This window comes from Eptesicus fuscus, chromosome 11, assembly GCF_027574615.1.
Source record: "Eptesicus fuscus isolate TK198812 chromosome 11, DD_ASM_mEF_20220401, whole genome shotgun sequence".
In the NCBI taxonomy this organism is placed as follows: domain Eukaryota; kingdom Metazoa; phylum Chordata; class Mammalia; order Chiroptera; family Vespertilionidae; genus Eptesicus; species Eptesicus fuscus.
Genome location: NC_072483.1, coordinates 59802257 through 59830131, shown reverse-complemented (window position 1 = coordinate 59830131; position 27875 = coordinate 59802257). Strand labels below are relative to the sequence as shown.

Sequence of the window (27875 nt, the reverse complement as noted above, 5' to 3'; positions counted from 1 at the left end):
CTGACGAGGGGCCGAGATGGGGAAAAAGCTGGACCTTTCCAAGCTCACGGATGAAGAGGCCAAGCACGTCTGGGAAGTGGTGCAGCGGGACTTCGAGCTGCGGCGGAAAGAAGAGGAGAGACTGGAGTAAGTGTGTGGGGCTGAGCCCCCGGAGCCCGAGTCCGCCACACCCCGGGGCTCGCTGGGTGGGTGAGCGGCATCGACCTGTCGGTACCTGGGAAATGTTCCTTCTGGCCTCAGTTTCCTCATAATTAAAATGAGGGCCCTGACTCTGCAACCTGACTTTTAGGTGGGCCTTAAGCAGTTTTATTTCAGCTTGATCCAGCTTCCAGGGTAACGTTGTCCCCAAACTGGGTGATGCTGGGACCACCAGAATGCAAGAATGAACAGTGACAAAGGGGTAATGACTGGGTCCATTCTGAAACACCCGAAAGTTGCGATCGAGGGGTTTGCTGTCGAGGCTGACTTTCCACCTTCCTTTTGGATAGCATTGCGAAAGCCCACCGGCATTCTTACCTCCCTCCTACCTTGCATGTTCCTCCCAACCTCTAACGCTTGGTTTCCACCGAGCTCCTTGGTATCTTTTCTGGGTATTTGGGGGGGTTGGTAGCCTACTGAGAAGGAGACATTTGAGCAAAGACTCGAGGAGGTGAGAGCGTAGCCAAGAGAATGCCTAAGAAGGCTCCAGGCAGCGCAGGGAGAGGAGGTTGTGATGGCATCACGTGGGCTCCGTGGACCTTTACCGGACCTGGGTCTTTCTCTCAGGCCTCTGCTGACCTGGAGGCCTTGGAGCAGAGGACTAGCGGGACCAGACCTCCGCTCTACAGGCTGGGTGTTACTGAGCCGAAGTCACTTGTATTTTGAAGGGAGAGCCAGCAAATTTGCCCTCAGATTGGATGTGGGGTAGAGAATATGGAAGGAGTCCAAGGTGACTCCCAGGTAACTCCAGGGTCATGGCCTGAGGAGCTGAGAGGATGGAGTTGTCCCCTCCCCTGGGGAAGGCCCATTAGACCAGGTCTCGGGGAAAGCAGGAAACAGGGCACAGTAATTAGGGGGGATTGCGAAACCAAGAAGCAAACATGCTCATTCCTTGGAGATCACTTCCCTGTCCGGTGTCTATGGACACAGCATGTGGGCTCAAGGTCAGTTCACCAAGAGCAAATTTGCCAAAAGGCAACTTGTTAAGCAGACAACTCACCAAGTACACCCACTGAAAACAATCAAAGAAGTGTTTCTTTTTATATTTACAGAGTTAACAGAAATGAGTATTAGGTGGATTTCTCCCCACATAGGAGCATCCGTCCCCTGGAAAGGACGGTGGGCAGGTTTGGGGGAGACCCAGCACCTCCCCTGCACTGTCAGACCAGCGGACCTCCCAGCACTGACAAGTGAGCTTGCCCAGGTCCCTGACATAGAAGGCCATGGGGCTGTGAGACCTGTTTCACTAACCCCTGTATGACCAGACTATCCCCAAGACACAAAGCCTCTGCCCCCGGGGCCAGGCCTCAGGCTCCCCAGGCTGTGCCAAAGACGTTCAAAGTCCCCCTGGGGACACAGAGGCGGGCGGCCTTGGCCCCTCTCCACCGTGAACCTCCTAAGTCAATTCGTGTTTATTCCAGGGAACAGGGTTGCCAACAGCCCTGACCTCGCGTGTGCCTTTCCTCTGAGCTGCCAGGAAGGAATTTCCCTTGGGGTCTGGCTCCTGAGTGGCAAACCCCCTGGCAGGCGGCTTCAGGAAGTGGAGGAGAAGGAAGTGGGAGGCCACCTCGCCTTTCCCTTAGCCCAGGCAGATAAAATCTCTCCCTGAAGTTGGCGTGTTCTACCAGGGACTTGGGAGTGGGGTGTTTACTGTACAGGGTGTGATGTTATTCCTGGCTTCCCATCAGGTTATGAGCACCAAAGAATCAAAAATTCAAAGATGTACAAGATTTGGACATTAACAACGTTGGCATCAGAAGGATTTAGGATAGAGTCCGGGCAGGGCGTTGCCATGGGGTCGTCGGTCTTGCTGTGGATGAACTTTGAACCTTAGAACAGGGTTGACATTTGTGGGAGAGAACGGACATCCTGATACCAAGTCTGTTGCCCAGTGCAGGGCATGGGCTGTGAGCCATGGGCGCGGCCACACCCTGTGTGGAGAGGGACGGTGACAACAGAGGCTTTGCTCAAAGGGGCTCCTCCATCTTTGACGCTCCAGTGGCATTGGCCTTCGCTGTCCTCGAGGGCCCCGCTGTGGGTGTATGATGTGCTGGAAGGAAGCAGGGGGGGTGGAGGTGGAACAAGTGAGGCTCCTGGGAGGTGATTCCAGCCTCTGATGCAAGAAACCAGCTACTGAGAGCAGAAGGCCCTTTGGGAAAGCAGCAGTCTTGCTGCTCATGTTCTCTTTAAATCCTTCCTTCCCCCGTGGGATTTAGTTCTTGTGGAGAATATCAGCTAATCTTGGATAAAGAAACCTTGAGAAAGAACGAAGTGGGAGGAAGCACGCTCCCTGATTTCAAAATGTACCACAAAACTACAATAACCAAAACAGCATCGTACTGGCATGAGCACAGGTGTATAAACCAATGGGATAGAATAAGGAGCCCAGAAATAAGTCTGCACTTACATGGTCAATAAATCTATGACAAAAGAGGAAAAACTGGACCATCCTCTTACACCACATACAAGAATAAACTCAAAATGGATTAAAGACTTAAATGTAAGACTTGAAGTCATAAAACTCCTAGAAGAAAACATAGGCAGTAAGTTCTTTGATATTGGTCTTAGTAATATCTTTTTGGATATATCTCCTCTGGCAAGGGAAACAACAGAAAAAATAAACAAATGGGACTACATCAAACTAAAAAGGTTTTTGCCCAGCAAAGGAAAATATCAACAAAGCAAAAAAAAAAAAAAATCTAATAAATAGGAGAAGACATTTGCCAATAATACATCTGCTGGGGGGTTAATATTTAAAATATATAAAGAACTTGTACAACTTAGCACCAAATTAAAAAAACAATCCAATAAAAAAAATGGGCAGAGGACCTGAATAGACACTTCTCCAAAGAGGACATACACACAGCCAATAGACATATGAAAAGATGCTCAACATCACTAATCATCAGAGAAATGCAAATTAAAACCACCATGAGATATCACCTCACAACTGTCAGAATGGCTATCATCAATAAATGAACAAACGACAAGTGTTGGTGAGGATGTGGAGAAAGGGGGACCCTCGTGCACTGTTGGTGGGAATGCAGACTGGTACAGCCACTGTGGAAAACTGGATGGAGATTCCTCAAAAAATTGAAAATAGAGTTGCCATTCAACCCAGTAATAACACTTCTGGGTATTTATTGAAAGAAAAAAAAAACACTAATTTGAAAACATATATGCACCCCTATATGTTCATATGTCCATTGCAGCATTATTTACAATAGCCAAGATATGGAAACAACCTAGGTGCCCATCAATAGACAAATAGACAAAGATGAGCTACATATATCCAGTGGAATATTACTCAGCCATGAAAAAGAATGAAATCTTACCACTTTCGACCAAATGGATGGACCTAAAGGGTATTATGCTAAGTGAAATAAGTCAGAGAAAGACAAATATCAGATGATTTCACTTACATGTGAATTTTTAAAAATCGAATAAACAAAACAGACATCATGCTGATGGTTACCAAAGGGGAGGGTGGTGGGGGATGGATGAAAGAAAAAAGTAATAAAATAAAACAGCCACCACACCTCACACCTCATTTACCGCTCAGACAACATCACAGTGTGACTGCTGTGTTCTCCCCAGTCTCAGATGAGGACACTGAGGACTAGGCGGTCCCCGGCTCTAAAGAATACCCAGGGATTGCTAACAGTGGGAATATGGGTGGGACCCTGGCTGCATTATTGTATTATTTATCTTGTAAGTGTTCTGCAGTCATTCGTGTTAATTGGGTATTAAAAAGGCTTTAAGTACAGATAGATAATCGTGCTTCATGTTTAATGGCACATAAACACAAAGGAGCACCAAGGTAAACTTCTTGAGGGGAGCATCCAGTCAGCCGTCCCAGCTTCTTAACCCCCTCCCTCGGGAAGGCCTAGAGCTCCATGGTAGCCCGCCAGCCTGGACCGGGGGCAGAAGCAGGCCTCCACCCGGTGCGCTGGGGCCCACGTACTCACAGCTGACCTGCGCCCTGCCTTCTCTCTGCTCATCTGAGGTCCTCTCAGGCACTCTCCCTGCGCTATCGAGGGGCCTCTGAACTGTGTTCAGAATTACTGGGTTTTCCTAAACCCAGAGAATGACACTGCAGAGCCGGAGCTGGGGACTCACACCCCTGGGCGAGGATGGCAGCTTACCTTAGCGACGCCTTGTTTCAGGGGCCGGCCCACAAGGCAAATATTAGGCCTGGGAGTCTGCCCCGAAAAGGCAAACAGCTGGTGACAGGCATCTGCAACGTCTGCAAACAGGCCTGCATTCCTGAGATAACCATGAAACACGGCCCAGCGTGAGACAGGGCAGACCGTGGCTTACCTTAAAAACAAATAACAACAACAACAACAACAGTAAGGAATTGGAAGTCACCACTTGGCGGGCCACTTGGCACCCAGACACGACTCCAGGGCTGAATAGACAGTGGCTGGAGCAGGGAGTGAGCAGGCAGCAGGGCCGGAGTTTGGGTGTACGATCGCTCAGGAGGTTCGGGGGCTCTCTCGGTGCCTCGTTCACCGCCACCACTGTTCCCTTCTTCATTTTTGTCGCTATCAGTCAGTCTCTTGAGAGGACCTCAGAGCGCGCCAGCAGGTTCCTTTTCCCACACTAATTCCCGACGTCTGCTCGGATGCCGGGGACCTAGATTCCCATCACTGCTGTCCAGCATTCACTGCACCAGGTCTGCCTCCTTCAGCGGCGACCTCTGGCGGGCAGGGTTAGTGCGGTCGCCTTACTTCTAATAACTCTGTCTCTTCTCTGTGACTTGGTTCTCTGGGCTACAGCCCCCTCCTTGGGGTCAGACTTGACCCTGGTTTCCCAGCCTCTGGAGGACACACACCTCAGGCTGCTCTCAGGAGGGGCCAGGTGTGGGTTTTATATTTGGGAATCTCTCGGCTGGGAGCGAGGCCTCACTTTCCTTCCCCTCCAAACTCTGGAAGAATAATAAGCCCGCCTCCCCCCAAAAAAAATCCATGTCCAGGTCCCCCCAACCAGTGAAAATGTTAGGTTACATGGCAAAAGGGAATTAAGGTTGCAGGTGCCATTAAGGCTGCTGAACAGCTGACCTGGGCGTGGAGGTGACCCTGGACATGGACATGGGGACAGGTGGGAGAAAGGAGGAGGCTGGAGCACAGGAGAGCCATAGAGAGTCCCTGTGAGAAGAACTCAGCCACCAAGGCCAGCTCTGTAGACAGAGGAAGGGCCGGACAGAGGATACAGGAGCCCTGGCAGCTGGGAAGAAAGGGGACAGGACCCAGAGCCTCCAAGAAGGATCACAGTCCTGCCCACAGCTCCATCTCAGCCCAGGAACACCCAGCTCAGACCTCTGATCTCAGAACTGTAAGGTAGTAAACTGGTGTTGCTTTAGGCCACTACCTTTGTGGAAATGTGTTAGAGCAGCCACTGTAACTGCGTGGCTGTGTCCAGGTGTGTGTGGCCAACAAGAATCGGAAGGTCCAGCTCCTCTTGTGCCCTGGCCGGGAGAGCGTTCCTGTGTTCTCAGGTGGTCGCTGTTCTGGGACAGGGCCGAATCTCACGCCCACTCAGCCAAGCTGTGCGGAGAACAGCCAGCTCATTTGTTACCTACCTCACCTCACCCATGCGTCCCCGCCCTCAGTCAGCAAGAACTCATAAGCTTGTGGGTTCCGTATCCCAGGCGCTGCTCTGACCTCTTCTCTGGGTGCAGTCTTCTCTTTCAGAGCACCTCGTCCCCACCCCTGCTTTTGGCCAAGTCTGTGTGGGGGACAGCAGGGGCTCATGGCCCTCAAGGGGGACAGAGTTGATGGGGTCTTGGCTCCACACACTGCCCACTGGCTCCTGGCTGGTCCCTGATGCAGAGTGGAGGGTCAAGTCTGCTTCCAGGGTGGGGACCATCGCTCGTGAGTGAATGGTCGTGGCCGGCACCCACACTGAGATCCTGACCCCCACCATCTACCCCGCATGCCGTGGCCTCTTCGTACCAACCCCCAGACCCTGCCCTCCCCCTGGTCCTCTCAGCACCTCATGCTGTCCTGCTGGGGTATGGTCTCAGGGTAGGGATTCACCCCAAAAGCCAGCACAAGTGCTGGAGAGCAGAAGTCCTGGCCAGGCTGGCCAGGCTGGCCTGGGAGCTACGGCCACCACGCGGTCCTCCCCAGCTCCATCCGCAGAGGCTCAGCATAACAGAGCTCCCAACCCCTGGTGTCCTGGGCTATCCCTGGTACTCTTGCATGTTTTCACCGCACTCCCCACTGGATTCAACCCCAAGAGGGGGAGAGCAAGGACATGGGGGTGTGACATCTCCATGCCCCTCTAGCCTTCTCCCTCCACATCCCGTCACTTCCTCCTCCTGTCTTGGGAGGTGGAAGGGGTATCCTTGCATCAAATCACCTGCCCTCAGAGGACAGCAACTCCTTGACACTAACCTCCTTCCATTTCAGCCTGGCTCTTTATCTCCTGCTCCTTCGTCTCTCGCCCTAATTAGCACACCAGGCAGACTCGTTTCAAGACTTCCTCAGTTTCTGACAGTCAATCCCATTCGAGGTGTCTTCTATTCCAGAAGGTGGTTCTCACTTGTAGCTGCATGTTGGGCTTTTGCCTGCTGTAGTGCAGTGACATCTGGTCAACCTGGGTCAGCGTGCGGTGGCTCTGGCCCCACTCACCTCCTCCCGATCTGAAGCTCCAGGTGGGGTTGGTGTGCCCTGCGCTGCAGGCATCACTTGGGGTTCCTCTGTTGCACCCCCACGAGGCCTCCTCTTCCCTCCCCTCCTGTTCTCCAGCTCTGAAGAAGGGATGCTTGAAAGAGTCTGAGTGGAATATAATTATCCTTTCACTCAATTCTGCACCCGAAACGTATCAGTCTCCAGCCACCCCCAGGCCTCTTCTGGGCTATTATTTAAGAGGCCTTGACATTCTGTGATGCAGGGTGCCTCCACATCCCCTCGTCTTTCTTCCTGCTGGGAGGGGCCCGAGGTACAGCTCTGCCTTGATGACGAAGGGGGTAAGCCAGGCCAGGTAAGGCCCCATCCGCAAAGGGGTGGCCTCTAGGTTTTCTGGCTGATGCAGATACAGCAAGAGTGGAAATGGAGGCCACTGGATCCTTCCCCCCTGGTTTCAGGGGTCTTATGATCTTCTGTTTGAGGCAAAGACTTGGCCTTGTCCATGCGGCTTTATTAAGACTGTGGTTAGTGAATGACAGTGTCCCCCTAGGTTTTACAAACACTTGGCCTTTGTGTGAGAGAGAGAGAGAGAGAGAGAGAGAGAGAGAGAGAGAGAGAGTGTGTGTGTGTGTGTGTGTGTGTGTGTGTGTGTGTGTGTGTGTTGCTTACGGTTTCAAAGCTGAGACATTAGCTCAGGTCCATGTGGCAGAGTGGATGTAACTGGAGTCTTATTTTTGTGTCTAACTTGGTGAGTATTTTCATAACAGTTGGGAGAGGGAAATCGGTGAAGTGCGGTCAACCCCACCTGAACCAGCGCTGGTCTGCTGGTCTCCCGAGCTCCTCGGAATCCCTCCATTGTCCGCAGCCTAGCCACCCTCTGGGGCCCTGTCAGAAGCCACCGTGCAGCCTCCTCAGAGGACAATGGCACCTGTGTCACTAAGAACAGATTAATTTGATCTCATCAGAAACTGAAATATTACATCTGGCAGACGTTCTCTGAGGTAGAACAAAGGGGACGTGTTCATTATCTGGGGCACATTTCCCAGGCAGTTTGAGTTGGCGGGTTCACCAGGAAGCTGTTACGGCAGCCCCGGTGGTCTAGGACTGTGGTCCTGCCGGGACTCTGGGGGCCGGGCCTGCTCCAGACACCCTCCAAGGGACCCATCCTAGCCACGCTCTGCGGGGACAAAGGTGGGAGTCAGCTCAGCTTGCTCCCCTGCTGGGAGAGACCCAAACCACTTATTGAGGAAATGCCCGCTGGCTTTGCCTTCGGGACTCTGTGACCACAGCAGGGAGGATGCAGTGACCCATCAGCGTTCTCCACAGGGTGCCAGCCTAATGTGCACCCAGTGGGTGTTGTCCTCAACTCGGGGCCATTAGCTCAGGTCCATGTGGCAGAGTGGACGTAACTGGCCAGGGCCTCACGGGACACAGCGTCGGCCTCACCGCCATCTAATGAGCCTTTTCTCTGCATTCTCTGTGACTTCCACTCTGTCCAACTCATCGACCGCTTGCGTCTTTCTCTTCTCTAACCTTCTCTTACGCAATTACACTAGGAACAGATGGGTTCTGGAGAACCATGTGGCCCGACCAGAACCACTGGCTTGATCCCTGCCAGGCTCCCCAGAGCTACCAATCCACCCCATCTTAGGCAGACTAGACCCCAGATGCACATGACCATGTCCACGCTCACCCAGCCAACCAGGACACCTCAGCTCTGCCCCCCAGCTCTAAGCTCTGCATCAGCAAGCTCAGGGATCCGGCTCAGAGCTGGAGAAGGAACATGGGCCCAGGACCTCCAATCTGAACGTGGGCCCGGGACCCCTGACCATCTCTTTCTGTTGTGCTGAGCTATGTGAGGTGGTGCAGGCAATGGTGGGACCTGCCCCAGCTTGTGACTCAGAACTTTAGTGGTTTGTGGCTCCTTTGACAACCCGTGAAAGTCATGCATGTGCATCCTGGGAAAATACACAATTGTAAACGGTCGCAGAAAGGTTTAAATGCCATTTCATGTCTGTAAAAATAAGTTCCCACCTACCCATACTGCACGTTTGAATCCAGCGGGCTGGTGTGTGAGAAGGTTTCCGTGTGTGTGCTCACACATTCAAAGACGGTTGCAGCAAGGTGTCCATCGTGTTCCCTGTTTCTGCTGTTTCCCGAAGGGGGCTGAGGGGCAAGGTGAAGAAGGAGAGCTCCCAGAGGGAGCTGGTTTCCGACGCGGCCCACCTGAACGACACCCACTGTGCCCACTGCCTGCAGCCCTACCGGCTCCTGGAGGGCCCCAAACGGCAGTGCCTGGACTGCCGCCTCTTCACCTGCCAAGGCTGCAGCCACACCCACCCCGAGGAGGAGGGCTGGCTCTGCCACCCCTGCCACTTGGCCAGGTGAGCGGGGCCTGGAGACCCAGGACCCTGATGGTGTAGAGGGGTGGCTTGTCCCTTCGGGGGAGGGGGGCGCTATCTGAAGAAGGGTGGGCACGTGTGCGTGGTGGTTGGGCACAGCAGTGCCTCAGGCCTGGGCTCCATCTCTCTGCAGAGTCGTGAAGATGGGCTCCCTGGAGTGGTACTACGGGCACGTGAGGGCCCGCTTCAAGCGCTTCGGAAGTGCCAAAGTGATCCGGTCCCTCTGCGGGCGGCTGCCAGGGGGAGGTGAGGAGTGGGTGGGGGGAAGGGTGGGGTCTGGGGGAACCCGTTTTGCTCCCAGGCATGTTTCAGGACCACGCAGGTTGCTTTGGCACCTGTGTCTGAGCACCTGTCAGTCCCTGTGTCTGGTGTTTTGATGGGGTGGGCTGCTTGCTGAGTGAGTGCAGCCTTTTGCACCCCGGCCTGGCCTGGCCCTGGGAAGTCCTGCATGTTGACATCCCCACCCTCTGAAATCGTGTTTTCTCAGAGCTCTGTAGCAAGTGCAGAACTCACAGCCAGGGTTCTCAAACTCGGCAGCTGATGGAAGAGCCGGGCCCTAGTTCGTGCTTTGAGTCCCTAGGCCCTCCCTCCCTGGGTGGAGCATTTGGAGGGGTGACACATTGATAAATCCTCCAAACCAGGACATTTCTAAGAGTAAGCGTGGCCTCCTGACAACCACACTGAGACCACAGACGTGGCTCAGAGTACCCCAGCCACACGGGAGGGACCATCACCCTATTCTTGTGGGTTCTTTCTCCTTTCTTCCTCAAGCTGCTTCTTCGGGGCTAATATCTTTGTCTCGGGTTGGAGCCCACAAAAGTCCCACCTCCCATGCCCGTTCAGCCAGCCAGGAGCCAGCGAAGGGTCTTCCTGCAGCCGAAGGAGCTTGGGCGGGCCCTCCGCAGGGGCAGGGGCGGGAGCCACAGGCAGCACAGGAAGAGCCACACTGCAAAGCATCTGAAATCTCACCCCCAAAGTCGGCTGCTCGTGGCTTTGGGGAAGGAAACCACAGGCCACATCAGAGCCCTGAGGATCTGGGCCCCGCCATGGGAGGTGCTGATTGCCAGGGACCTGGGTGGGCTCAGGAATCTGTGTGATGTAGAAGGCCACAGGGTCCAGAGCTCAGTGAGTGAGTCAAAGGGGCCAGGAACCTGCCAATTTCAAAACTGTGACGGAGAGCCAGGAGGTGGCGCTGTGGGGCAGCAGGATCCCTGCTTCCAGCCACAGCAGAGGCTCCTGGCCCCAGGGAGGCAGGTCTCAGGTCCCTACAGTGACATCCCCAGGGACTGTGTCTCCCTGCTGGGGGCCCAAACACAACCCCCTGAGAACGGGTGCAGGGAAGGAGCACAAGGCTGGGGGAGTTGTATGGCTAATAAAAGTAGACAAACAAAAGAAACGATTGCAGTCCCAGCCAGGACCTGCTGCAGACCCTGTGCAGCTCTGGGGGCGCCCTGGGTCTGCCGAGCAGCCCTTTCCCAGAGGCCCCAGGACTGGATGGCAGGAGCTGCGGGAAGCAGTGTGGGTGGACGTGGATGGGAGGAGCCCCCTCTCTCCTGTCCTTGAGCTCACAGATCCCCGAAGAGCATCTTTCTTCTCAGCCCCTTCTCTTTGATTGTAGGTTTGTCTGACAGAGCACATAGCTCGCCCAGTGTCCACAGTAAGTCCTTCTTGCTCAGACACTTTTATCTTCATTTCCACCTCCCTACCAAGAAATCTCTGTTCCACGTCAGGAACATGGGAAGTCCTTTGGGTTTCTTTAACCGTGACTCAATAGCCGGAGGTGGGTTAATATCAAACCCTTGTTCCAGGTGTAGAGGGTTATGTAAAGGGCTGATAACCACAGGGTCATGGGGATCCTGCTCATATTTGAGCAGAGGGGCAGGGACACCACCCTGACCGGCACACACACCTGGGCCTTTGGAAACCCATGTCCACATCCCCTCGATGTGGACAGAGAGCGCATCACAATGCCCTCTGTCTGGCTGTTTGACATGAGTTTCAAGACTGTCACTGTTCAGAGAGGGGCCACCAGCTGGCTGGCTGGTGCTCACCTCTGGGGGCAGAGGAGGGGCAGAGAAAGGAAAAAGAGGGCCCTGGGCCTGAGCCTCACTCCCTCCTAGCTGTGCCCGAGGCCGGGCCTGCTGATAAGCAGGGGAAATGAGACTGTGGGAGAAGTGGTTTGTTTGGGAAAACAAGACTCAGCTCTAAGCCTCCCTCAAGGGGTAGGTAACTGTGGGGTGAATACCTGCTGGTGTGACCCTGATAACACTGATGCAGAGAACTGGTTTTCTGCTATGATGACCAGTTCTAACTGATGCTAGGATAGGTCACTGTAAGGTCAGCAGAGGGCCTTGCCTGGATGTTTGCGATCGATGGATGGTGAATGGAAAATGGATGGATGGTGAATGGAAAATGGATGGATGGTGGATGGGTGGATGGATAGATGATGATGGATGATGGATGGATGAATGAGTGGGTGGGAGGGTGAGTGGATGGAAGGATAGATGCAGGTGAGGGGGTAGACAAAGCGTTTGCCTCCAATCTATCTCTCCCTAAATGGAGTCATGCAGGTGTCTGTTGCAGGTGGACCTGAGCCAAGCCCTGGAGAGAGAAGTAGAGACAGTGAGCATTCTGATACGGATGGAGAGCTGGACGCAGGGGCTCAGGCCCATCCCCTTGGCAGCAAAGTAAGTCTTCCCCCACCGCTCCCACCACGCCCGGGGCTGCAGCCTTGGGTTCTGACTTCTAAAAATCTCAGTGCTCCCGTGGCTCCACTATAGCCTGAGTGCTAAGGCTCCGCCTCCCTTTGCCATGCCCAGGCCATCTCTGAGGGCCATAAGCACCAGATAGAAGAATACTTTCAGCATAAGGTCACCGTCACCATAAGAAAACCCTAGCAAGCTGTGGGTGGGCAGAGAAGGCTGCCTAGACCCCCAGACCTGCCTGGCCCTCAGCCTCGGCCCCTGGAGCACGGTTGGGAGGGCAGGGGCCAGAGGGCACACTGGGGTCATATTAAGACGGCCTTTGCACCTTTCAGGGATGTAAATCCCTCGGACTCTGTGAGCTTTTTTGCTTTTTTCTAGGACAAAACATGAGCCTTATTTTTATTGGTGTTTGTTTCTATTTTCACTTATTTTTTAATTTATTTATGGTGATAAAGACACACAAAGTAACCCCCAAGGTTTCTGGTTAGGAGGATGGAAGGGGAGCCATTGAAGGGGAGCAGGTTGGAGGGAGCAGGTTGGAGGGAGAGGAGGGGCAGGTGATGATGAGTATAGACGGAGCCACTAGGAGAGGGACACAATGCTGGCCAGGTAGACCCGGCGGCTCTGGGGGGAATATATGCATCTGTTTATGACAAAAGCATGTGCCACTTACTAAGCTTGCAGAACACTCCCCAGTGTCTGCACTCTTCCCTACACATCCATCTGAAGGATGGAAACCATCAGGGGGGTCAGAGCTAACCTCTGACCTTGTATCTAATGTGCACAAGTGCTCCCCCCGCTTCTGCCTCCCCCTTTTGCCTGAAACCCCAAGGGTGGGAAACCCGAAGCCTACCTGCCCCCAAGGCTGCAGCCTCTGGGGCCTGTGTCCTGGGCATGTGTGAGCAGCCGCATGTCCATCAGCAGCTTCTGCTCATCTCTGTAAGGGGTGCTGGGCATGCAGACCCTGTGAGGGGCGGGTGGGCTCTGGGCAGACTTTCCGTGCGGCTTCAGAGCTGGGGCTCATCTGGTTTGTTTTAGGGCCCTGGGGTGAGGGGCGTCTGGTCCTCCCTGTCCACTGACCCCGACTCTCCTCTTGCCCAGCCTGTGCCCGCCAAGAAAAAGCGCCTCCTCCCCATTCACAGCCTGGACTTCGAGGCGGACTCTGACGACTCCACGGGGTGTTGCGGTCACCCCCCGAGCCTGTCCTCAGTCCCAAAGGCCCCGGACAGCCTGCAGGTGAGTGGGCTCTCGTTCCTGCCCACCCCTCCTGGGAGCCGCAGGTCAGGGACAGCATCCAGAAGCATCACACCCTCCAAGGACTAAGCTCTCGGGAGAGGCTGTGCTGGCAGCATGGCTGTGTGGGGTGCAGGGCAGTTGAGTGAGGGGCATGGGGTGTTCAGGGTGGATGCTTGTTCCGGAAGTAAGGCAGAGCCCGGTCACTCGGGAGGGCAGACAGAGGACCGGCGTCTGCCCGGGAGTTGGATGTGTCTGGACCTCCATGTTATTAGTGGGGTCATAGGCTTATTGCCCAAAGTAGGCTAGTCCTGCGTGGAAGAGCTGCCGCTAATAATCACAGCAGCAACGTGGCACCGCAGGGCCCACCAGCAGCCAGGACAGGTGGTCACTCTGCTCCTCAGGTCTGTGACCTTGTTCTGGGGACCCTCCGTGAGGCTCCATCCCCCACCACCTGGGAGGCTGACGATCTCCCCTCACAGGGTCACTCTCAGGACCAGTCGCTGTGCCCATCACCCACAGGGCACATGCAGTTTGGGCACAGGACCCAGAGTGACGCCCAGCTTCAGCAGGACCCCTGAACTCTGGGGGGCCCCTGGGCTCAGGCAGTGCCCGACCACAGCTGGGACAGGGCTGGGCCTGCCCTGGCTGATTGGCAGACCTCTGTCGGGGACGGGCCAGTGGGGTGGGGAGCCAGCACCCAAGAGGCCTTGGGCCACGGGTCCTGCTCCAGCTGCAATTCTGGGGGTGCAGTTTCCCTTTCCTATGGCCTCCAGGGCCTGGGACAACTTCCTTCCTGCCCCCAGCCCTGGCCCAGCCAAGCTGGAAAGGAGTGGGGGCATGTGGCTCCCTGACACCCTCAGCGCCCCCTTTCCTTGGAGACCAATGGCACAGTAGAGGGAACCTTCTGCAGGCCCCAGGAAGGGTGGGGGAGGGGTGTGGGGCTCACAGCCAAGGGGCTGCCCCACCCCCACCCACTCTAGCCTCTCTGACCTTTAGGAATTATTAAGATGTACACAGAACCACACACACACACACACACACAGAAAACTTCTTACCCACTTCCTCAGGGCTGTGGTCTGGGTGGGTCTAGGCCCCGAGGCTGTTGGAAGTGTTTCTGTCTCCTTGTGTGATACCTGGCCCAGCATTCAGGCCCCCACCTCCTTCCCTGGAGACAGGATGCAGAATAGGCCATGAAAGCTCGGTCTCTGAAACTGAAGGGAACCCGATGTCAGGGCCAGAGGGGAGGTGTGTGTCAGGGCCAGAGGGGAGGTGAGTGTCAGGGCCAGAGGGGAGGTGTGTGTCAGGGCCAGAGGGCAGGTGTGTGTCAGGGCCAGAGGGCAGGTGTGTGTCAGGGCCAGAGGGGAGGTGTGTGTCAGGGCCAGAGGGGAGGTGTGTGTCAGGGCCAGAGGGGAGGTGTGTGTCAGGGCCAGAGGGCAGGTGTGTGTCAGGGCCAGAGGGCAGGTGTGTGTCAGGGCCAGAGGGGAGGTGTGTGTCAGGGCCAGAGGGGAGGTGTGTGTCAGGGCCAGAGGGCATGTGTGTGTGTCAGGGCCAGAGGGCAGGTGTGTGTCAGGGCCAGAGGGGAGGTGTGTGTCAGGGCCAGAGGGAAGGTAAGTGTCAGGGCCAGAGGGGAGGTGAGTGTCAGGGCCAGAGGGCAGGTGAGTGTCAGGGCCAGAGGGCAGGTGTGTGTCAGGGCCAGAGGGCAGGTGTGTGTCAGGGCCAGAGGGCAGGTGTGTGTCAGGGCCAGAGGGGAGGTGTGTGTCAGGGCCAGAGGGCAGGTGTGTGTCAGGGCCAGAGGGAGGTGTGTGTCAGGGCCAGAGGGGAGGTGTGTGTCAGGGCCAGAGGGGAGGTGTGTGTCAGGGCCAGAGGGGAGGTGTGTGTCAGGGCCAGAGGGGAGGTGAGTATCAGGGCCAGAGGGGAGGTGTATGGTGCTCGGTCAGCAGACGACACCTGGAAGCCCTCCAGATGTGCACTGCACAGACCCACACACCAAGGAGCTGCCCCAAGCCCAAACCCTCCAGCGGTTGACAGGCCCCATGTGCTCAGGCCCTCACAGGTGAGCCCTTCGAGGAGGAGGCCGCCTCCCAGGAGGCCGTGGTCCTGCAGGAGGCCGATGCCAGGGCCTCTGGGGGCCACCCCCACCCAGAAGAGCAGACAGACAGCCTCTCCCCTGCCGGACGGGATGCCCACGCTGGGCTCTGCCTGCCAGGAGAGTCCTGCCCAGCAGCCCCGGGGATCGCTGCCACTCCTGGTAGGTGCCCTTGGCCGCTGTCTTCCGTCTGGACTCTGCATGGTGGAGGGGTTTCTGGAAACCCTGCCCGCCACCCCAAGTTGGGCAGACACACTGGCTGGTTTAAAGTAGCCCTTTCCGTCCCTGTGATTGGCGGGCGTGTGCAGTCCTGGCAAACCTCATGGACCTCTGCTTCCCCCCGGCTGCGTGTGCCCCTTGCAACACTCAGGTAACCAGCATTGACCCCCGACCTGACAACACAGCTGCTGCCACCTTTAGTTATATCTTTTTTTTCAGTTATTTTTTAATCCTCATCCAAGGATATTATTTTATTGGTTTTTAGAGAGAGAGGAAGGGAGAGGGAGAGATGGAGAGAGAGAAACATCAATTGGTTGCCTCCTGCATGTGCCCTGACCAGGACTAGGGGTCAAGCCTGCAACTGAGGTATGTGCCCTTGCCCAGAATCGAACCTGGGACCCTTCAGGCTTTGGGCTAACGCTCTATCCACTGAGCCAAACCCCCTAGGGCTCACTGCCCCCTTTACAGAGGACATTGTGACAGGGTAGGGACATGCAGGTCTTCCTGAAATGACAGACCAATGGTCACTGGACCAACCGTCCTGACCGGGACCGGGCATCTCCGCAGCTGAGGACTCAGGGTGCCGCTGGGGACCCATGGTGCAGTTCCATGGGGGTGCCACCTGCCTGGTCCCCCATGAAAGGGGAGGTCTGTAGGTGCTGAGAACACAGATTTTCTCAGTTGAATTTGTTGCCAGACAGTTAGCTTCCTAATGAAATCCTGAAGCGTTGTCTGTGCCTGTGGGGGTGCGCGTGCGGTCAGAGTCAGACTCCCTGCTGACGTCGGGCAAATAAGATCACACATGCAGCACAGCCTTCCACCAATGCGGCTGCGCAATGTAGTTAGGACACTGTCTGTCCTCTTTCCATTCTCCCTTTTCATTATATTAAAGAGACCATAATCTCATGAGCCACGCACCCAGTAGGACCCTGGAGGCATTGGGTAGGGAAGGCAGGCTTTACCTCCCCCTAAACAAGGAGTAAGTGAATCTACATTGACTGAGCATGCAGACTGGGACACACTCATTTCCTCGCGTGGTCCCTAAGCACCCAGGTGTGGGCTCGGTGGCGGGGTGGGGCTGGGGGACACGGCGGGGGAGGCAGGAGGACTGTATCAGGCTGAGAAAAGGCTCTTGGGAGGCCTGCCATTCTGAGTCAAGCCCAGCACTGCAGACCCACTGCCCTACCTCACTGATGCGAAGACACATTCCCCCATCTTTACACTGGGAGCACGTCACAGGGAGTGTGGTAAGAAAGGTGTGTGTAGGCGTGTGATGGGCAATATTATCGCTTTCCTAATAGAGCATCAAACCACTGCACGGTCTGGGATTTGATGGAAAATGGCGTGCAACTCGACCAAGCCGCTCAGCCCCCGTGCCTGAGTGTCCTCGTTGTGAAAAGGGTTACAATGCCTAAGTCAGCCCACCGTTGTAGGTATTGAGTGAGAAGGTCGTACCTGTTAACTATCGCTGGTAACAAATTGCACAGACGTACGAGCTTAAAACAACACACATTTGGTATCTCGCCGTGACCAGTAGTCCAGGCTCCATTATGTCCTCAGCACAGGGTCTCGAGGCTGGAACCAGTGTCAGCAGGCCTGGAGCCTCCCCCTGTGCCAGGGCCCCAAGCTCATTCAGATTGTGGGCGGAACTCACATGGCCGCCCCAGCAGGTGCAGAAGTAGCTCCTGCACACGTGACTTTCCCGTGCAGTGTTGTATGCGAGGTGCCCTCCACGTGCGGGTCAACCCTGAGGGCTCCACCTTCACCCATCTCCAGGGGCTCTGTAGGGGCGGGTACTTTTTGGTGAAGAGGTGGAGATAGTGAGCTTTCCCCCCTGGGGGCCCAGGATAAGCATTTCCAACCACACCCCAGGTGACTCAGGCCCCCAGCGCCTGCCCATCGTTGTTCTGGCAAAAACAGCCCATGGTGACCAGTGTGGAAAGACTTCCTAAAGTCACCTCCACTCCTGGAAACTTCTGGGACCCACACGCCACCCACGTGGAGCTCGGTGTGGTGCAGTTCCATGGCTTTTGCTTTGGCACCGTGGCTTTTGCACCGTCTGGGCCTGGTGAGCGCCGGGACGCCTCTGTGTCCTTGAAGCTCCTTGTGGGAACTTACTCTGGTTGAAGGGTCTCAGCCCCATAACGTCAAGAATATAATCACGTCCACGGTTACTCCGATCTCTTATTTTTCTGTTGGAAAAATATGTCCATTGGCTTTCAGTCTCTCACCCCCAATAATCCAAACCCACTGTCCCTCCCCAGAGGCGAGCGTCATCAGGAACGAGCAGCTCCCCTCCCAGTGCCTGGCCGACGTGGACACCTCGGATGAAGACAGCATGCGGGCCCTCGAGGCAGCCTCCCACCTCTCCACTCAGAGCGGCCGGACCTCACCTATGAGCCAGGTACGGGGCGTGGGAAGACTCCTGGTAGCTTCTTTGAGTGGAGCCCTTTCATCTTACACCAAGTCATATCAGAGAAATTACAGCGTTCCATATTTTAAAGCTGTAAGATTGCACAAGCCTACTTAACAGAGATGGGTGATGTCATCAAAATACATGTGTGTGTTCCCATGGTGGAGGGGTTTCTGGAAACCCTGCCCACCACCCCAATTTGGGCAGTCACCTCCAGCCCCCTCCCCAGCCTCAGCCACCACCCACCCGCCTTCCATCTCCATGGATTTGCCTGTCCTGGATCTCTCATCCAGAATGACTCTGGAATCATACAACACAGGACCCTTTGCAATGGGCTGCTTTCTGCTTTTGAGGTTCATCCTCGTTGTAGCAAGGGTCAGAACTTCATTCCTTTAAGAAAATTCAACTTGGCCCTAGCTGGTTTGCCTCAGTGTCTAGAGCAGTGATGGCGAACCTATGACACGCGTGTCAGCACTGACACGCGCAGCCATTTCTGATGACACGCGGCCGCATGCCGAGGATGAAACATTTGCTGCTCCTGAGGATGAAACATTTGCGACTAGAGTCTTGGAGTTAGATTTTTCCTCAAAGTGACACACTACCCGAGTTATGCTCAGCTTTTTGGCGAAGTTTGACACACCAAGCTTAAAAGGTTGCCCATCACTGGTCTAGAGCGTCACCTGTGGACCAAAAGGTCCCGGGTTAGATTCCAGTCAAGGGCACGTACCTTGGTTGCAGGCTCCTCCCAGGGCGCATGCAGGAGGCAACCAATCGATGTGTTTCTCTCACATCAATGTTTCTCTCTTCTTTCCCTCTGTCTTCCACGCTCTCTAAAAGATCAATGGAAAAATATCCTCAGGTGAGGATTAACCAAAAGAAAAGAAAATTCAACTTAAAGTACTTAAGTCCTAAATTAGTGAGAACTGCTCACATAAAAACACTGATTTATGACGTAGCTCATCACAAGATTCCTTTGGTACCACAGGTTCTTTTCACTGAAATTAAATCACAAGCCCATTTACAGACAACTGATGAGAACAAGCAAGTACATTTTATTGGGGGAAAGGCAATGCTGTTTTAGATGAGAACATCGTGACCTGATAGATTGATTCTGACTCACCAGTCTCTGATGGGGCCCTGACTCCTATGGATAAAATTGTGGGGTTGGGGCCGTTTTGTAACTGATGACTCTCGAAGCATGGAACCCAGACGGGGTGAGTGGGCCCTGCTCTGGATGGAGAATCCTGAGCCACAGCTGCCCCGAGGCTGGTCTCACGCACATCTGCAGGAGCCTGGGTTAGTGCAGGTCCGGCTTCCTTCACACGCTGGTGCCTGGCACAGAGCCCCCCCCCCCCCCCCCCCCAGGAGCTCTGGAGGGTGCATTTGTGGAGCTCTCCTCCTGGGGACCCATAGGCCAGGCTCTGGACTGGCAGGCAGAGAGGCTGGCCAAATGTTCAGCAGGATAGAGTCCTCCCCTGGGACAGAGACCTCCCTCCAGGATAGAGACCTCCCCCTGAGGGAAGAGGCCTTCACACCCCCCCCAAGAAAGAGACCTTCTCCCCAGGATAGAGACCTCCCTCCAGGATAGAGACCTCTCCCTGGAATAGAGGCCTCCCAGGATGCAGCCCTCCCTGGGATAAAGCCCTCCCTGAGATAGAAACCTCCCCTGGATAGAGACCTTACCCCCTCCCAGGAAAGACCTCCCCCCCCCCCAGGAAAGAGACCTTCCCCCCAGGAAAGAGACCTTCCCCCCAGGATAGAGACTCCCCCAGAATAGAGACTTCCCTCCAGGATAGAGACTCCCCCAGAATAGAGACCTCCCTCCTGGAATAGACATCTTCCCCAGGATGGAGAGCTCCCCCTGGAATAGAGACCTCCCGGGGTAGAGTCCTCCCCTGGGAACAGAGGCCTCCCAGGATGCAGCCCTCCCTGGGATAAGGCCCTCCCTGAGATAGAAACCTCCCGGGAGAGAGACCGCCCCATGTGGCAGGACCACAGTGGCAGAGGATCTCCCAGTCTCCTAGTCAGAAGACAATGGGATGAAGACTAGAATTAAATTGTCAATTTTCATTAAGTTTTTAATTTAGCAACCTTAGTAACTTTCAGTAAAATACATACCCCAGCTGGTACTAATTGTCCTGTAAGCCACCTTGAATTATTCTGTTTCATGCTTGTATCTTATCTCTGGAAAATTTTCTTCGTTTATTTCTATCAACTGTATGTACTTGGACTAACATCTCACCCAGACTGTGTCTGTAGATCAGGGGAACCGGGCAGCATGAGGCGATGCTCCTAGATGCAGCCGCACTCCCCAGCGGCGGTGGAAACAGGGCTGCTGCAGGGCCGGGATGGGGGACCCTCTACCTCTGCCCCCCAGAGCAGCCCTTCCGACCCCAAGACTCACAGACATGCCCTGAGTTCTCCAGAGCAATGTTTTGTTGGGGCACATCTGAATGGTCCTCCTGTGATCGGTCACCTGTCTCTGTACCCATGGTTAGGACTTTCTGGGTGAGGAACATTCAGGAAGGACTTTCTATAAATAACCGCTCCGGCCAAGAGGAGGCCAACGATGGCACAGCATGCCGCACGAAGGACACTTCCACAGGGCTGAGGTGGCGGGGGCAGGAAACGGAGCCCCGGCACTTAACCCGCACCACCGTGGGGAGTGAGCCCCCCACTCCCGAGAGCCGGCCCCGGGACATCGAAGCCGTGCTCAGGCTGCACACACTGACTCAGTTTCCCCACAGGAGCCTCGCCAGTCCCACATTATGGCTGTTCCTTGTAATGCATGGCCTATGTCTGTGTTGTGCTTGCAAGTTATACATGTTGGTTTTGTCGCCCACAAGCTGAAGGCACCTGTTCACACTTGACGTCCGTACGAGTCTAGTAACATGATGACCCTGAGAGTTGGGGCTCACACAGAGGAAGATGCCACCACCAACGCAGTGGCCATTTGGGGCCGAGGGGGAAGGCTCAGCAGCTGCATGGAGGTGGCTCCTGAGTACCCGAGAAGCAGGTGTTCCATGGGCGTGTCTGACGGCCCCAGTGGCTCTCAATACCAGATAGAAACCCGGGGCTGTTATATCTGTGGTTGCATGCGGTCCTGGAGGCCTCCCCTCCCCCTGAGAGGCCTGGGTGCCAACCTGGCCTTGCTCAGAGCGCCATGCCAACCCCCGGCTCCTCTGCCGGCTGCTGCCTTTCCATGGCTCTGTGCTACCCCAGTTCCTGCTCACCTCCCCCAACCCCAGGTGAGAAGGGTCCCAGTTGTCATCGTGGGAAGTTTATCTCTCTTGAGTGACACCTCACAATGACACTCCTGGCACTGGTGGGCCCGGCCCCTCCTCTCCAGGCCTGCAGTGGCAGCCACGCGTCCTGACTGCTCCAGGGCACAAGGCTGTCTGCTGGGCTCCCTGCTCCGAGGTATTGACCGCTGTCTCTTTAGACTCTGAGTGCAACCAGAGGTGGTCTCAGCTACCAGGGCCGCTCCAGGCCACTCCAGAGCGAAACCCTCGAGGTGACCTTCCTCAGCTTCGCTCTTCCTCGGGCGGCTCTGCCCGCTCCGCTCAGGGCTCTCGGTGCTGGGAAGACCAAACTAATTACCTCGAGAACAATGCAGAGGCACCTTTCCCCGGAAGGGCCCTTGCCCTCTGCTAAACCCAGGTGAGCCTCGAGAGAGATAATGGCAGGAAGGCTGCGTCCGCTGGGCCTGCAGAAAACGGAACAAGAATTGATTTTCTCGCGTCCCCGTCTGGGAGCTAATAGCTTCTGGTGACTCAAGAGCCTGGTGACTCAAGGGATGAGGAAGTTGTATGTTTAGTCACTTCAAGCTGTCCCCTGGCCCACCAGTGACCTGCAGCTCCTGCAGATAATGAGTTTTGGTTTGATCGGCCTGGCCTCGTTAATTCACGCCTTCCTGTGCTGCGCGGGACAGTAGCTGCCCCGGTAACGATCCCCATCGGCCTTTCATCTCCAGCTCCCTAGTCTTGGTGAATCTGTCACCCCTCCTGCCTTGTTCATCTCCCCAGTGTGCACTCCCAGCTTTTGCTGGTTGTCCCAGAGCCCTTGGTGTGGGAAGATGGGTGTCTTGGTCACCCTCCCTGGGTCATGGCCTTGGGGATGGCCTCAGCTTTCCATTAACGGCTTGGGAATTTGGTGCTTCCCAGGGGGTGGGTGCTGGGTCTTGGGGAGTGGGCTGTGTCCCAGCCACTGTATCCTCGGCCGCAGGGTTTTGGAGTGAGTAACCGCACGTCAGTGGTGGAATGTCTGCTGACCCACCTGGAGACAGGGCCCCGGAGCCCCTTTGTTAAAGGAGGTTGAGGTGCCAGCAAAGCACAAACTAAGAAAATAGTAAAGATCTGTGCACCCCTCGTTCACTGCAGCGTTATTTAGAATAGGCAAGATATGGAAGCAACCCAGGTGCCCAGCAAAGGACGAGTGGATAAAGAACAGGTGGTACATATATACAATGGGAAATGACTCAGCTGAAAATAAAGAATGAAATCTTGCAATTTATGACAACATGGACGGATGTAGAGGGTATTATGCTGAGTGGAATAAGTTGTACAGAAAGCGTTGGCCAGGGTGGTTCAGTTGGTTAGGCCCATGGTCGGCAAACTGTGGCTCACAAGCCACATGCGGCTCTTCGGCCCCTTGAGTGTGGCTCTTCCACAAAATACCACGGCCTGGGTGAGTCTATTTTGAAGAAGTGGAGTTAGAAGAAGTTTAAGTTTAAAAAATTTGGCTCTCAAAAGAAATTTCAATCGTTGTACTGTTGATATTTGTCTCTGTTGACTAATGAGTTTGCCGACCACTGGGTTAGGCATTGTCCCGTGCACAGAAAGGTCACTGGTTCAATTCCCAGTCAGGGGCACATGCCTGGGTTTCGGGCTTGATCCCCAGTAGGGAGTGTGCGGGAGGCAGCTGATACCATGTCCTTTCTCACATCGATGTTTCTCTCTCTTCCTCTCCCTTCCTCTCTCTCTAAATCAGTAAAAATGTTTTTTTTTTTTAAATAAGTCATACTGACACCTGGTCTATGTGCTCAATGTTTAGAGTGGCAGCCCACACACCAAGGCGTCTCAGGTTCAATTCCCGGTCAAGGGCTGCAGGTTTGATCCCTGGCCCTGCTCATGGCATGTGAAGGGGGCAACCAGTCCATGTGTCTCTCTCTCTCATGTAGATATTTCTCTGTCTCTGTCTCTCTCTCTCTCTCCCCTTCTTTCCCACCTTTCCACTCTCTCTAAAAAACAATGGAAAAAAATAGCCTTGGGTGAGGATTAACAAAACAATAATAGTAACGCATACAGAGAAAGACAAATACCACATGATTTTACTTATATGTGGAATCTAAAAAAAGAAAACAATGAACAAAATAAAACAGAAACAAACTCATACAGAGAACAAAGAGATGGTTGCCAAAGGGGAGGAAAGTGAGGGGCTGGGCAGAAAAGGGGGAGAATAAGAGGTACAAGTCCCACCTATAAAATAAGTCTCGGGGTGTCATGTACAGGATAGGGAACAGAGCCAGGAACAGCCTCCCAACCACGCACGGTGACAGATGGTGCTAGCCTTACTGTGGGGACGGCTTTGTCAGGTATATTCATGTAAAATCACTCTGCTGTACACAGGAGACTAATATAATATGGCATGCAAACTATAAGTAAAATAAATGTGTAAACAGATAAATGGTGGGTCTTAGATGGCCTGGTGGCATCAGGATCACCAGGAGCGGCCCACCCTACAGAGCCGGGTCTGGAGGCCGGGACTGGGCCCAGCACGGGGCCTTGGGCCAGCTCACATGGAGAATGGACAGAGACACGGCTCAGCGGGAGCCTCAGGTGTGCTCGGGGATGCAACCCTCCCAGAGCCCTGCCTCTAAGTACGATGCGCACAGATGCCACTGAACCAGACGCGCTCGCTTGCTCATTTCAGGGTCCCAGTGCCAGCGAGCCCACGGAGGCGGACGTGGAGGAGGAGACCCTGAAGAGAAAGCTGGAGGAGCTGACCAGCAATGTCAGTGACCAGGGGGCCTCGTCCGAGGAGGAGGGCAAGGACAAAGGGGCGGAGCTGGACAGGAGCACTTCCTTGGAGGACCTCCCCAGGATGACCCCAGAGGTAAGGCCGCCCCCCGCGGTCTCCACAGGACACGGGCGGAGGTAAGGCCAGGGGTCAACAGTCTGTAGCCAACCCAGCAGCCCAGCCCAGGGCAGGCAGCTGACCCCTGGAGGTCAGTGAGGGGTCCTGACAAGGGCCACAGGGGGCCCAGCCCCTGGCTGACCGCTTGGCCACCCAGCTCCAGGAGTGAAGAGAAAAGAGGAGGGTAGGATGAGGTCCTTGTTGGTGAAGCCTGCAGTCTCTCCTGTCCTAGGTGTGCACGTCTGCAGGCCAAACACACAGATGGGAAAAGAGCCCCCCGGGCCCCCAAGGCCCCATGCAGACCTCCAGGACCCCGGACGAGGCGCTGTCGCAGCTGGAGGACAGGGTGGCCGTGACGGCCTCCGAGGTTCAGCAGACGGAGAGCGAGGTAGCCCACAGCCTCGGGAGCAGATGGCTCCCCGAGACTGACAGCGGTGGGGCCCTGACGGTGTGACAGCAGGGGAGGGGCTCCCCAACGGCTCACGCAGAGGAGCCCCTTCGGCTTCAGAACAGGAGCTTGGGGGTCCCTGTGGGAATCACACCCCCCGCTTGCCTTACCCCTGTCCCTTCCCCTTTGCTGTAGAGAGGGGCAGGCGGGGTTTGTAGCCACTGGAGGAAGATGCAGGCACTCACCATGCCCCACCCCGTGGAGGGGCTTCTCTAGAAGCAATTAAAGGTTTAGGACAGGACCACACTCTGGCCCAAGGAGTGTGGGCCCAGAGCTTCGGTGTAAGGGTGGAGGTGTCGGTGGTGACAAAGGTCAGAGGACAGAGCAGGCCTCCCAGGGACAGTCACCAGGGGGTGATGGAGAACTGGGCTCTGCTCAGCCCTCCCCCCAGGGGCCCACAGAGAAGAGAGGGCCTGTCCCTCAGACTCTGCTCCCAGCTGGGGGTGACCCAGCCCCTGCCCGACAACCATGGCACCCGCATGAAATGGGACCCCAGAAAGTACATCTGGGTGGGAAACACCATAAAATCTTAAGGAGAAACACAGAAAAATTGGTGAATGAGGGCAGCTGCTCTTCCAGGACTGTGACTGGAGGTGGGACTCCTGAGGGACGTCTGTCTGTTTTCACTGACCCCCCAGGTGTCGGAAATCGAGGCCAGGATCGCAGCCTTGCGGGCTGCAGGGCTCACGGTGAGGCCCTCGGGAAAGCCCCGGAGGAGATCTAAGCTCCCGGTGAGTGGACGCTGCAATGCCCGGGGCCTGGGTGCCCGGACTCCTGGCCAGGCCCACAAGGCCACCCCAGGGCGTGAAACCGAGAGCCCCGGGCCAGCCGTCTCCCCCTCCTTGAACTGCTGCCTCAGTGCCCTAACAGCCATCCGTGAGCTGTGCCCTGTGGGAGCTCTTTTTCGTTTATTGCTTTTCTAACTGGAGAAAGTGCTTTAAGAGGGACCCTCGGCGCCCAGGAGGGTTTGAAAGACACCAGGTGCGCATTCAGAGTGCAGAGGAAGCGCCTGAATGATGACACCCGGGTTGGCAGCTTAACAAACTGCCCCTGACACGGTGTGCCTGGAACAGGGGGTGGGAGGGCAGCAGGTCCCCCCTCCCCGCCCCCAACATCTCTCCTGGGTCAGGTCGGGGATGTTCAGGCAAAATCACACTGGTGAGGACACCCGGCTGAGCATGAAAGATGTTCCTGGGAGAGTCCCGGACGGGACTGCCGGGTAAAATACAGGACGCCGGTGAAAGCTCCATTTCACATCAACGATGAATCCTCTTCCCGTGTGAGACTAGCCCGTGCATACTGGGCCATACGCTAAGAAATGACTTGTTGTTTCTCTGGAATTCAGAGCACATTGGCCGTTCTGTATTTTAATTTGCTAACCCTGGTCGTGCCCCAGTCCCAGCGCACTGAGTGGCCTGCCTGGCAGGGCCAATGTGCCTCCCCCGCATTCCTGAGCGAGTGCTGAAAGAACGCCCGCCCCGTGTCCAGCTGGCCCCGGGGCTGGAGGTGACACAGGGCAGAGATAATGCACAGGCTTCTTCCTTGTCCCCCAGATATTTCTGCCCCGACTTGCTGGGAAATTGGGCCAGAGTCCCGAGGATCCACCTGCAGGCCCTTCGGATGGAGTCGAGGTGCGTGCTTCTCCCACCCCTAAAGGCCGGACAAAGAGGGAAAGGTGGACACCCCCTTCTCCAGAGCCTGGCAGGTCCAGGGGGTGGTGGAGAACCGGGCAAGCCTCGCAGGCTGGTGGCCTCAGACACACTGAGCGAGGGTGGGTGCCGGAGGAACCCTCACAGCCCACGCCTCCCGATGTTGGCAGCTCCGCCGAGCAAAGCACCTTTTATGTTCTGGCATTGGGTGCTTAAATGATTGACAACATGCATTTTAATATTGTTAACAGTTCAAGTATTGCCAAAGAGCAGAAGCAGTCCACCCGGTTACTTAGAACCTGGAAGAAGGACGGGTCCCAAGTTAGCTCCCCGTGTTTCTAAGTTACAGTCGAGTGAAGCCCAGAGGTGTCTCCTTCCTTCCAGGTGATGGCGGGGCCCTACCTTCTGAGGAGGAAGTTCAGCAATTCCCCTGAAAGTCAAGGTGAGAGTGGCCTGCGTCCCTCCTCCCCGCAGGCTGGGGAGAGGCTCTGGGGCGTGGAGGCAGGGATCTGAACTTCCACATCATCTGTGGGACGCAGCAGCTCATGCCCCTGCACCTGCAGGACTCTCTGGTGTGATGGATGTCACAACCAAAGCCCTGAGGAGAGACCCTCTCCTGAGGATCAGTCCCAAGCCCCTCAGGCTGGCTGTCACATCACAAAAGGAAAGGAAAGGAGTGGCGGACCCCACACGAGTGCAAGGACCTTTCTGTTGTTTTGCCCCCAGTGAACATTTCTGGGCTCCAGGGAGGTAGGGTTTTCATGCCTGCTCCAAAGAGAGTGTTCCTTTGCACAGCTGCTAAAATGTGGATGCTTTGCTGAAACTATTGAGTGCTGAGAGAACTCAGAGGGGGATATGTCCATTTTTATGCTACTTGGTTCATTTCCTGGGAGGCAAAGACACTTGTTTGGGGTAAGCATGTCCCTGTGTTTTCCCCAAAGGCAAAGATGATGAGTCCTTTGATCGGAAATCTATGTACCGCGGGTCCCTGACACAGAGGAACCCCAACGGCAGAAGGGGCATTGCCCACCACAGCTTTTCGGTAAGGATTCATCCGGCTCTCCGAGGTGTCTCCAAAATTCTGTGGCCTGTCAGATTACTTATTGGTATTAAGTCCTCGGAGTGAAGAAAATTGGGGTAAAGTAACATGTAAAGTAAACTTGGCAAAAGACTTAAACAGAAATCTTATATGTGCATCTGTGTGCATACCCATCTGTGCATGCTTATTGTGCATGTGTGTGCATCTGTGTGCATACCCATCTGTGCATGCTTATTGTGCATGTGTGTGCATCTGTGTGCATACCCATCTGTGCATGCTTATTGTGCATGTGCGTGCATCTGTGTGCATACCCATCTGTGCATGCTTATTGTGCATGTGCGTGCATCTGTGTGCATACCCATCTGTGCATGCTTATTGTGCATGTGTGTTTGTGCATTGCAGAAACCTGTAATGATCCACCAGCCCTAAGGGGGAGAGGCTCTTGGGAACAGAACAGAGCAACAGAGCAGCCCGCCTTGCTTTCCCTCCCCCACAGCCATCACGCCCCCCCATCTGCCCTGCACTCTCCATTCCACACCATCCAGTGGAGAAACAGGAAGAAACACCGTCCGTGATGGAACCCCACCTGTGAAATGACTATGTTCCTCAGACCTGCAGCTGCTCACCCCCATTCATCGACAACTTCCCAGGCTACCTGGCCAGCCTGCTCTGACCCGTGAGAGACTTCTAAGCTACATCTTTCCTTCAGG

General features: G+C 55.3%; 1 protein-coding gene across 2 annotated transcripts; it reads left to right on the top strand.

The window, feature by feature from the left end:
- MLPH (melanophilin) lies at positions 1 to 27710 on the top strand. Of its 2 annotated transcripts, XM_028140648.2 has the most exons (15): positions 1 to 126; positions 8996 to 9217; positions 9369 to 9481; positions 10854 to 10892; positions 11819 to 11922; positions 13042 to 13176; positions 15220 to 15424; positions 17746 to 17885; positions 23826 to 24008; positions 24262 to 24417; positions 25116 to 25208; positions 26031 to 26108; positions 26511 to 26568; positions 27068 to 27168; positions 27568 to 27710. In XM_028140648.2, the coding sequence occupies exons 1-15, from the start codon at positions 17 to 19 to the stop codon at positions 27592 to 27594; spliced, it is 1764 nt and encodes a 587-aa protein (XP_027996449.2). In that variant the 5' UTR covers positions 1 to 16; the 3' UTR covers positions 27595 to 27710. The 2 variants fall into 2 exon arrangements, with proteins under 2 accessions (XP_027996449.2, XP_054579132.1); XM_054723157.1 differs by lacking the exon at positions 10854 to 10892.
- The last annotated feature ends 165 nt before the right edge of the window (positions 27711 to 27875 follow it).

Bases quoted from the DNA above. Each gene is read 5' to 3' on its own strand.
- MLPH (XM_028140648.2), top strand. From the start codon at position 17: ATGGGGAAAAAGCTGGACCTTTCCAAGCTCACGGATGAAGAGGCCAAG. The intron at 127-8,995 runs GTAAGTGTGTGG...TGTTTCCCGAAG, and splicing joins AAAGAAGAGGAGAGACTGGA to GGGGCTGAGGGGCAAGGTGA. The intron at 11,923-13,041 runs GTAAGTCTTCCC...CCTCTTGCCCAG, and splicing joins CCCATCCCCTTGGCAGCAAA to CCTGTGCCCGCCAAGAAAAA.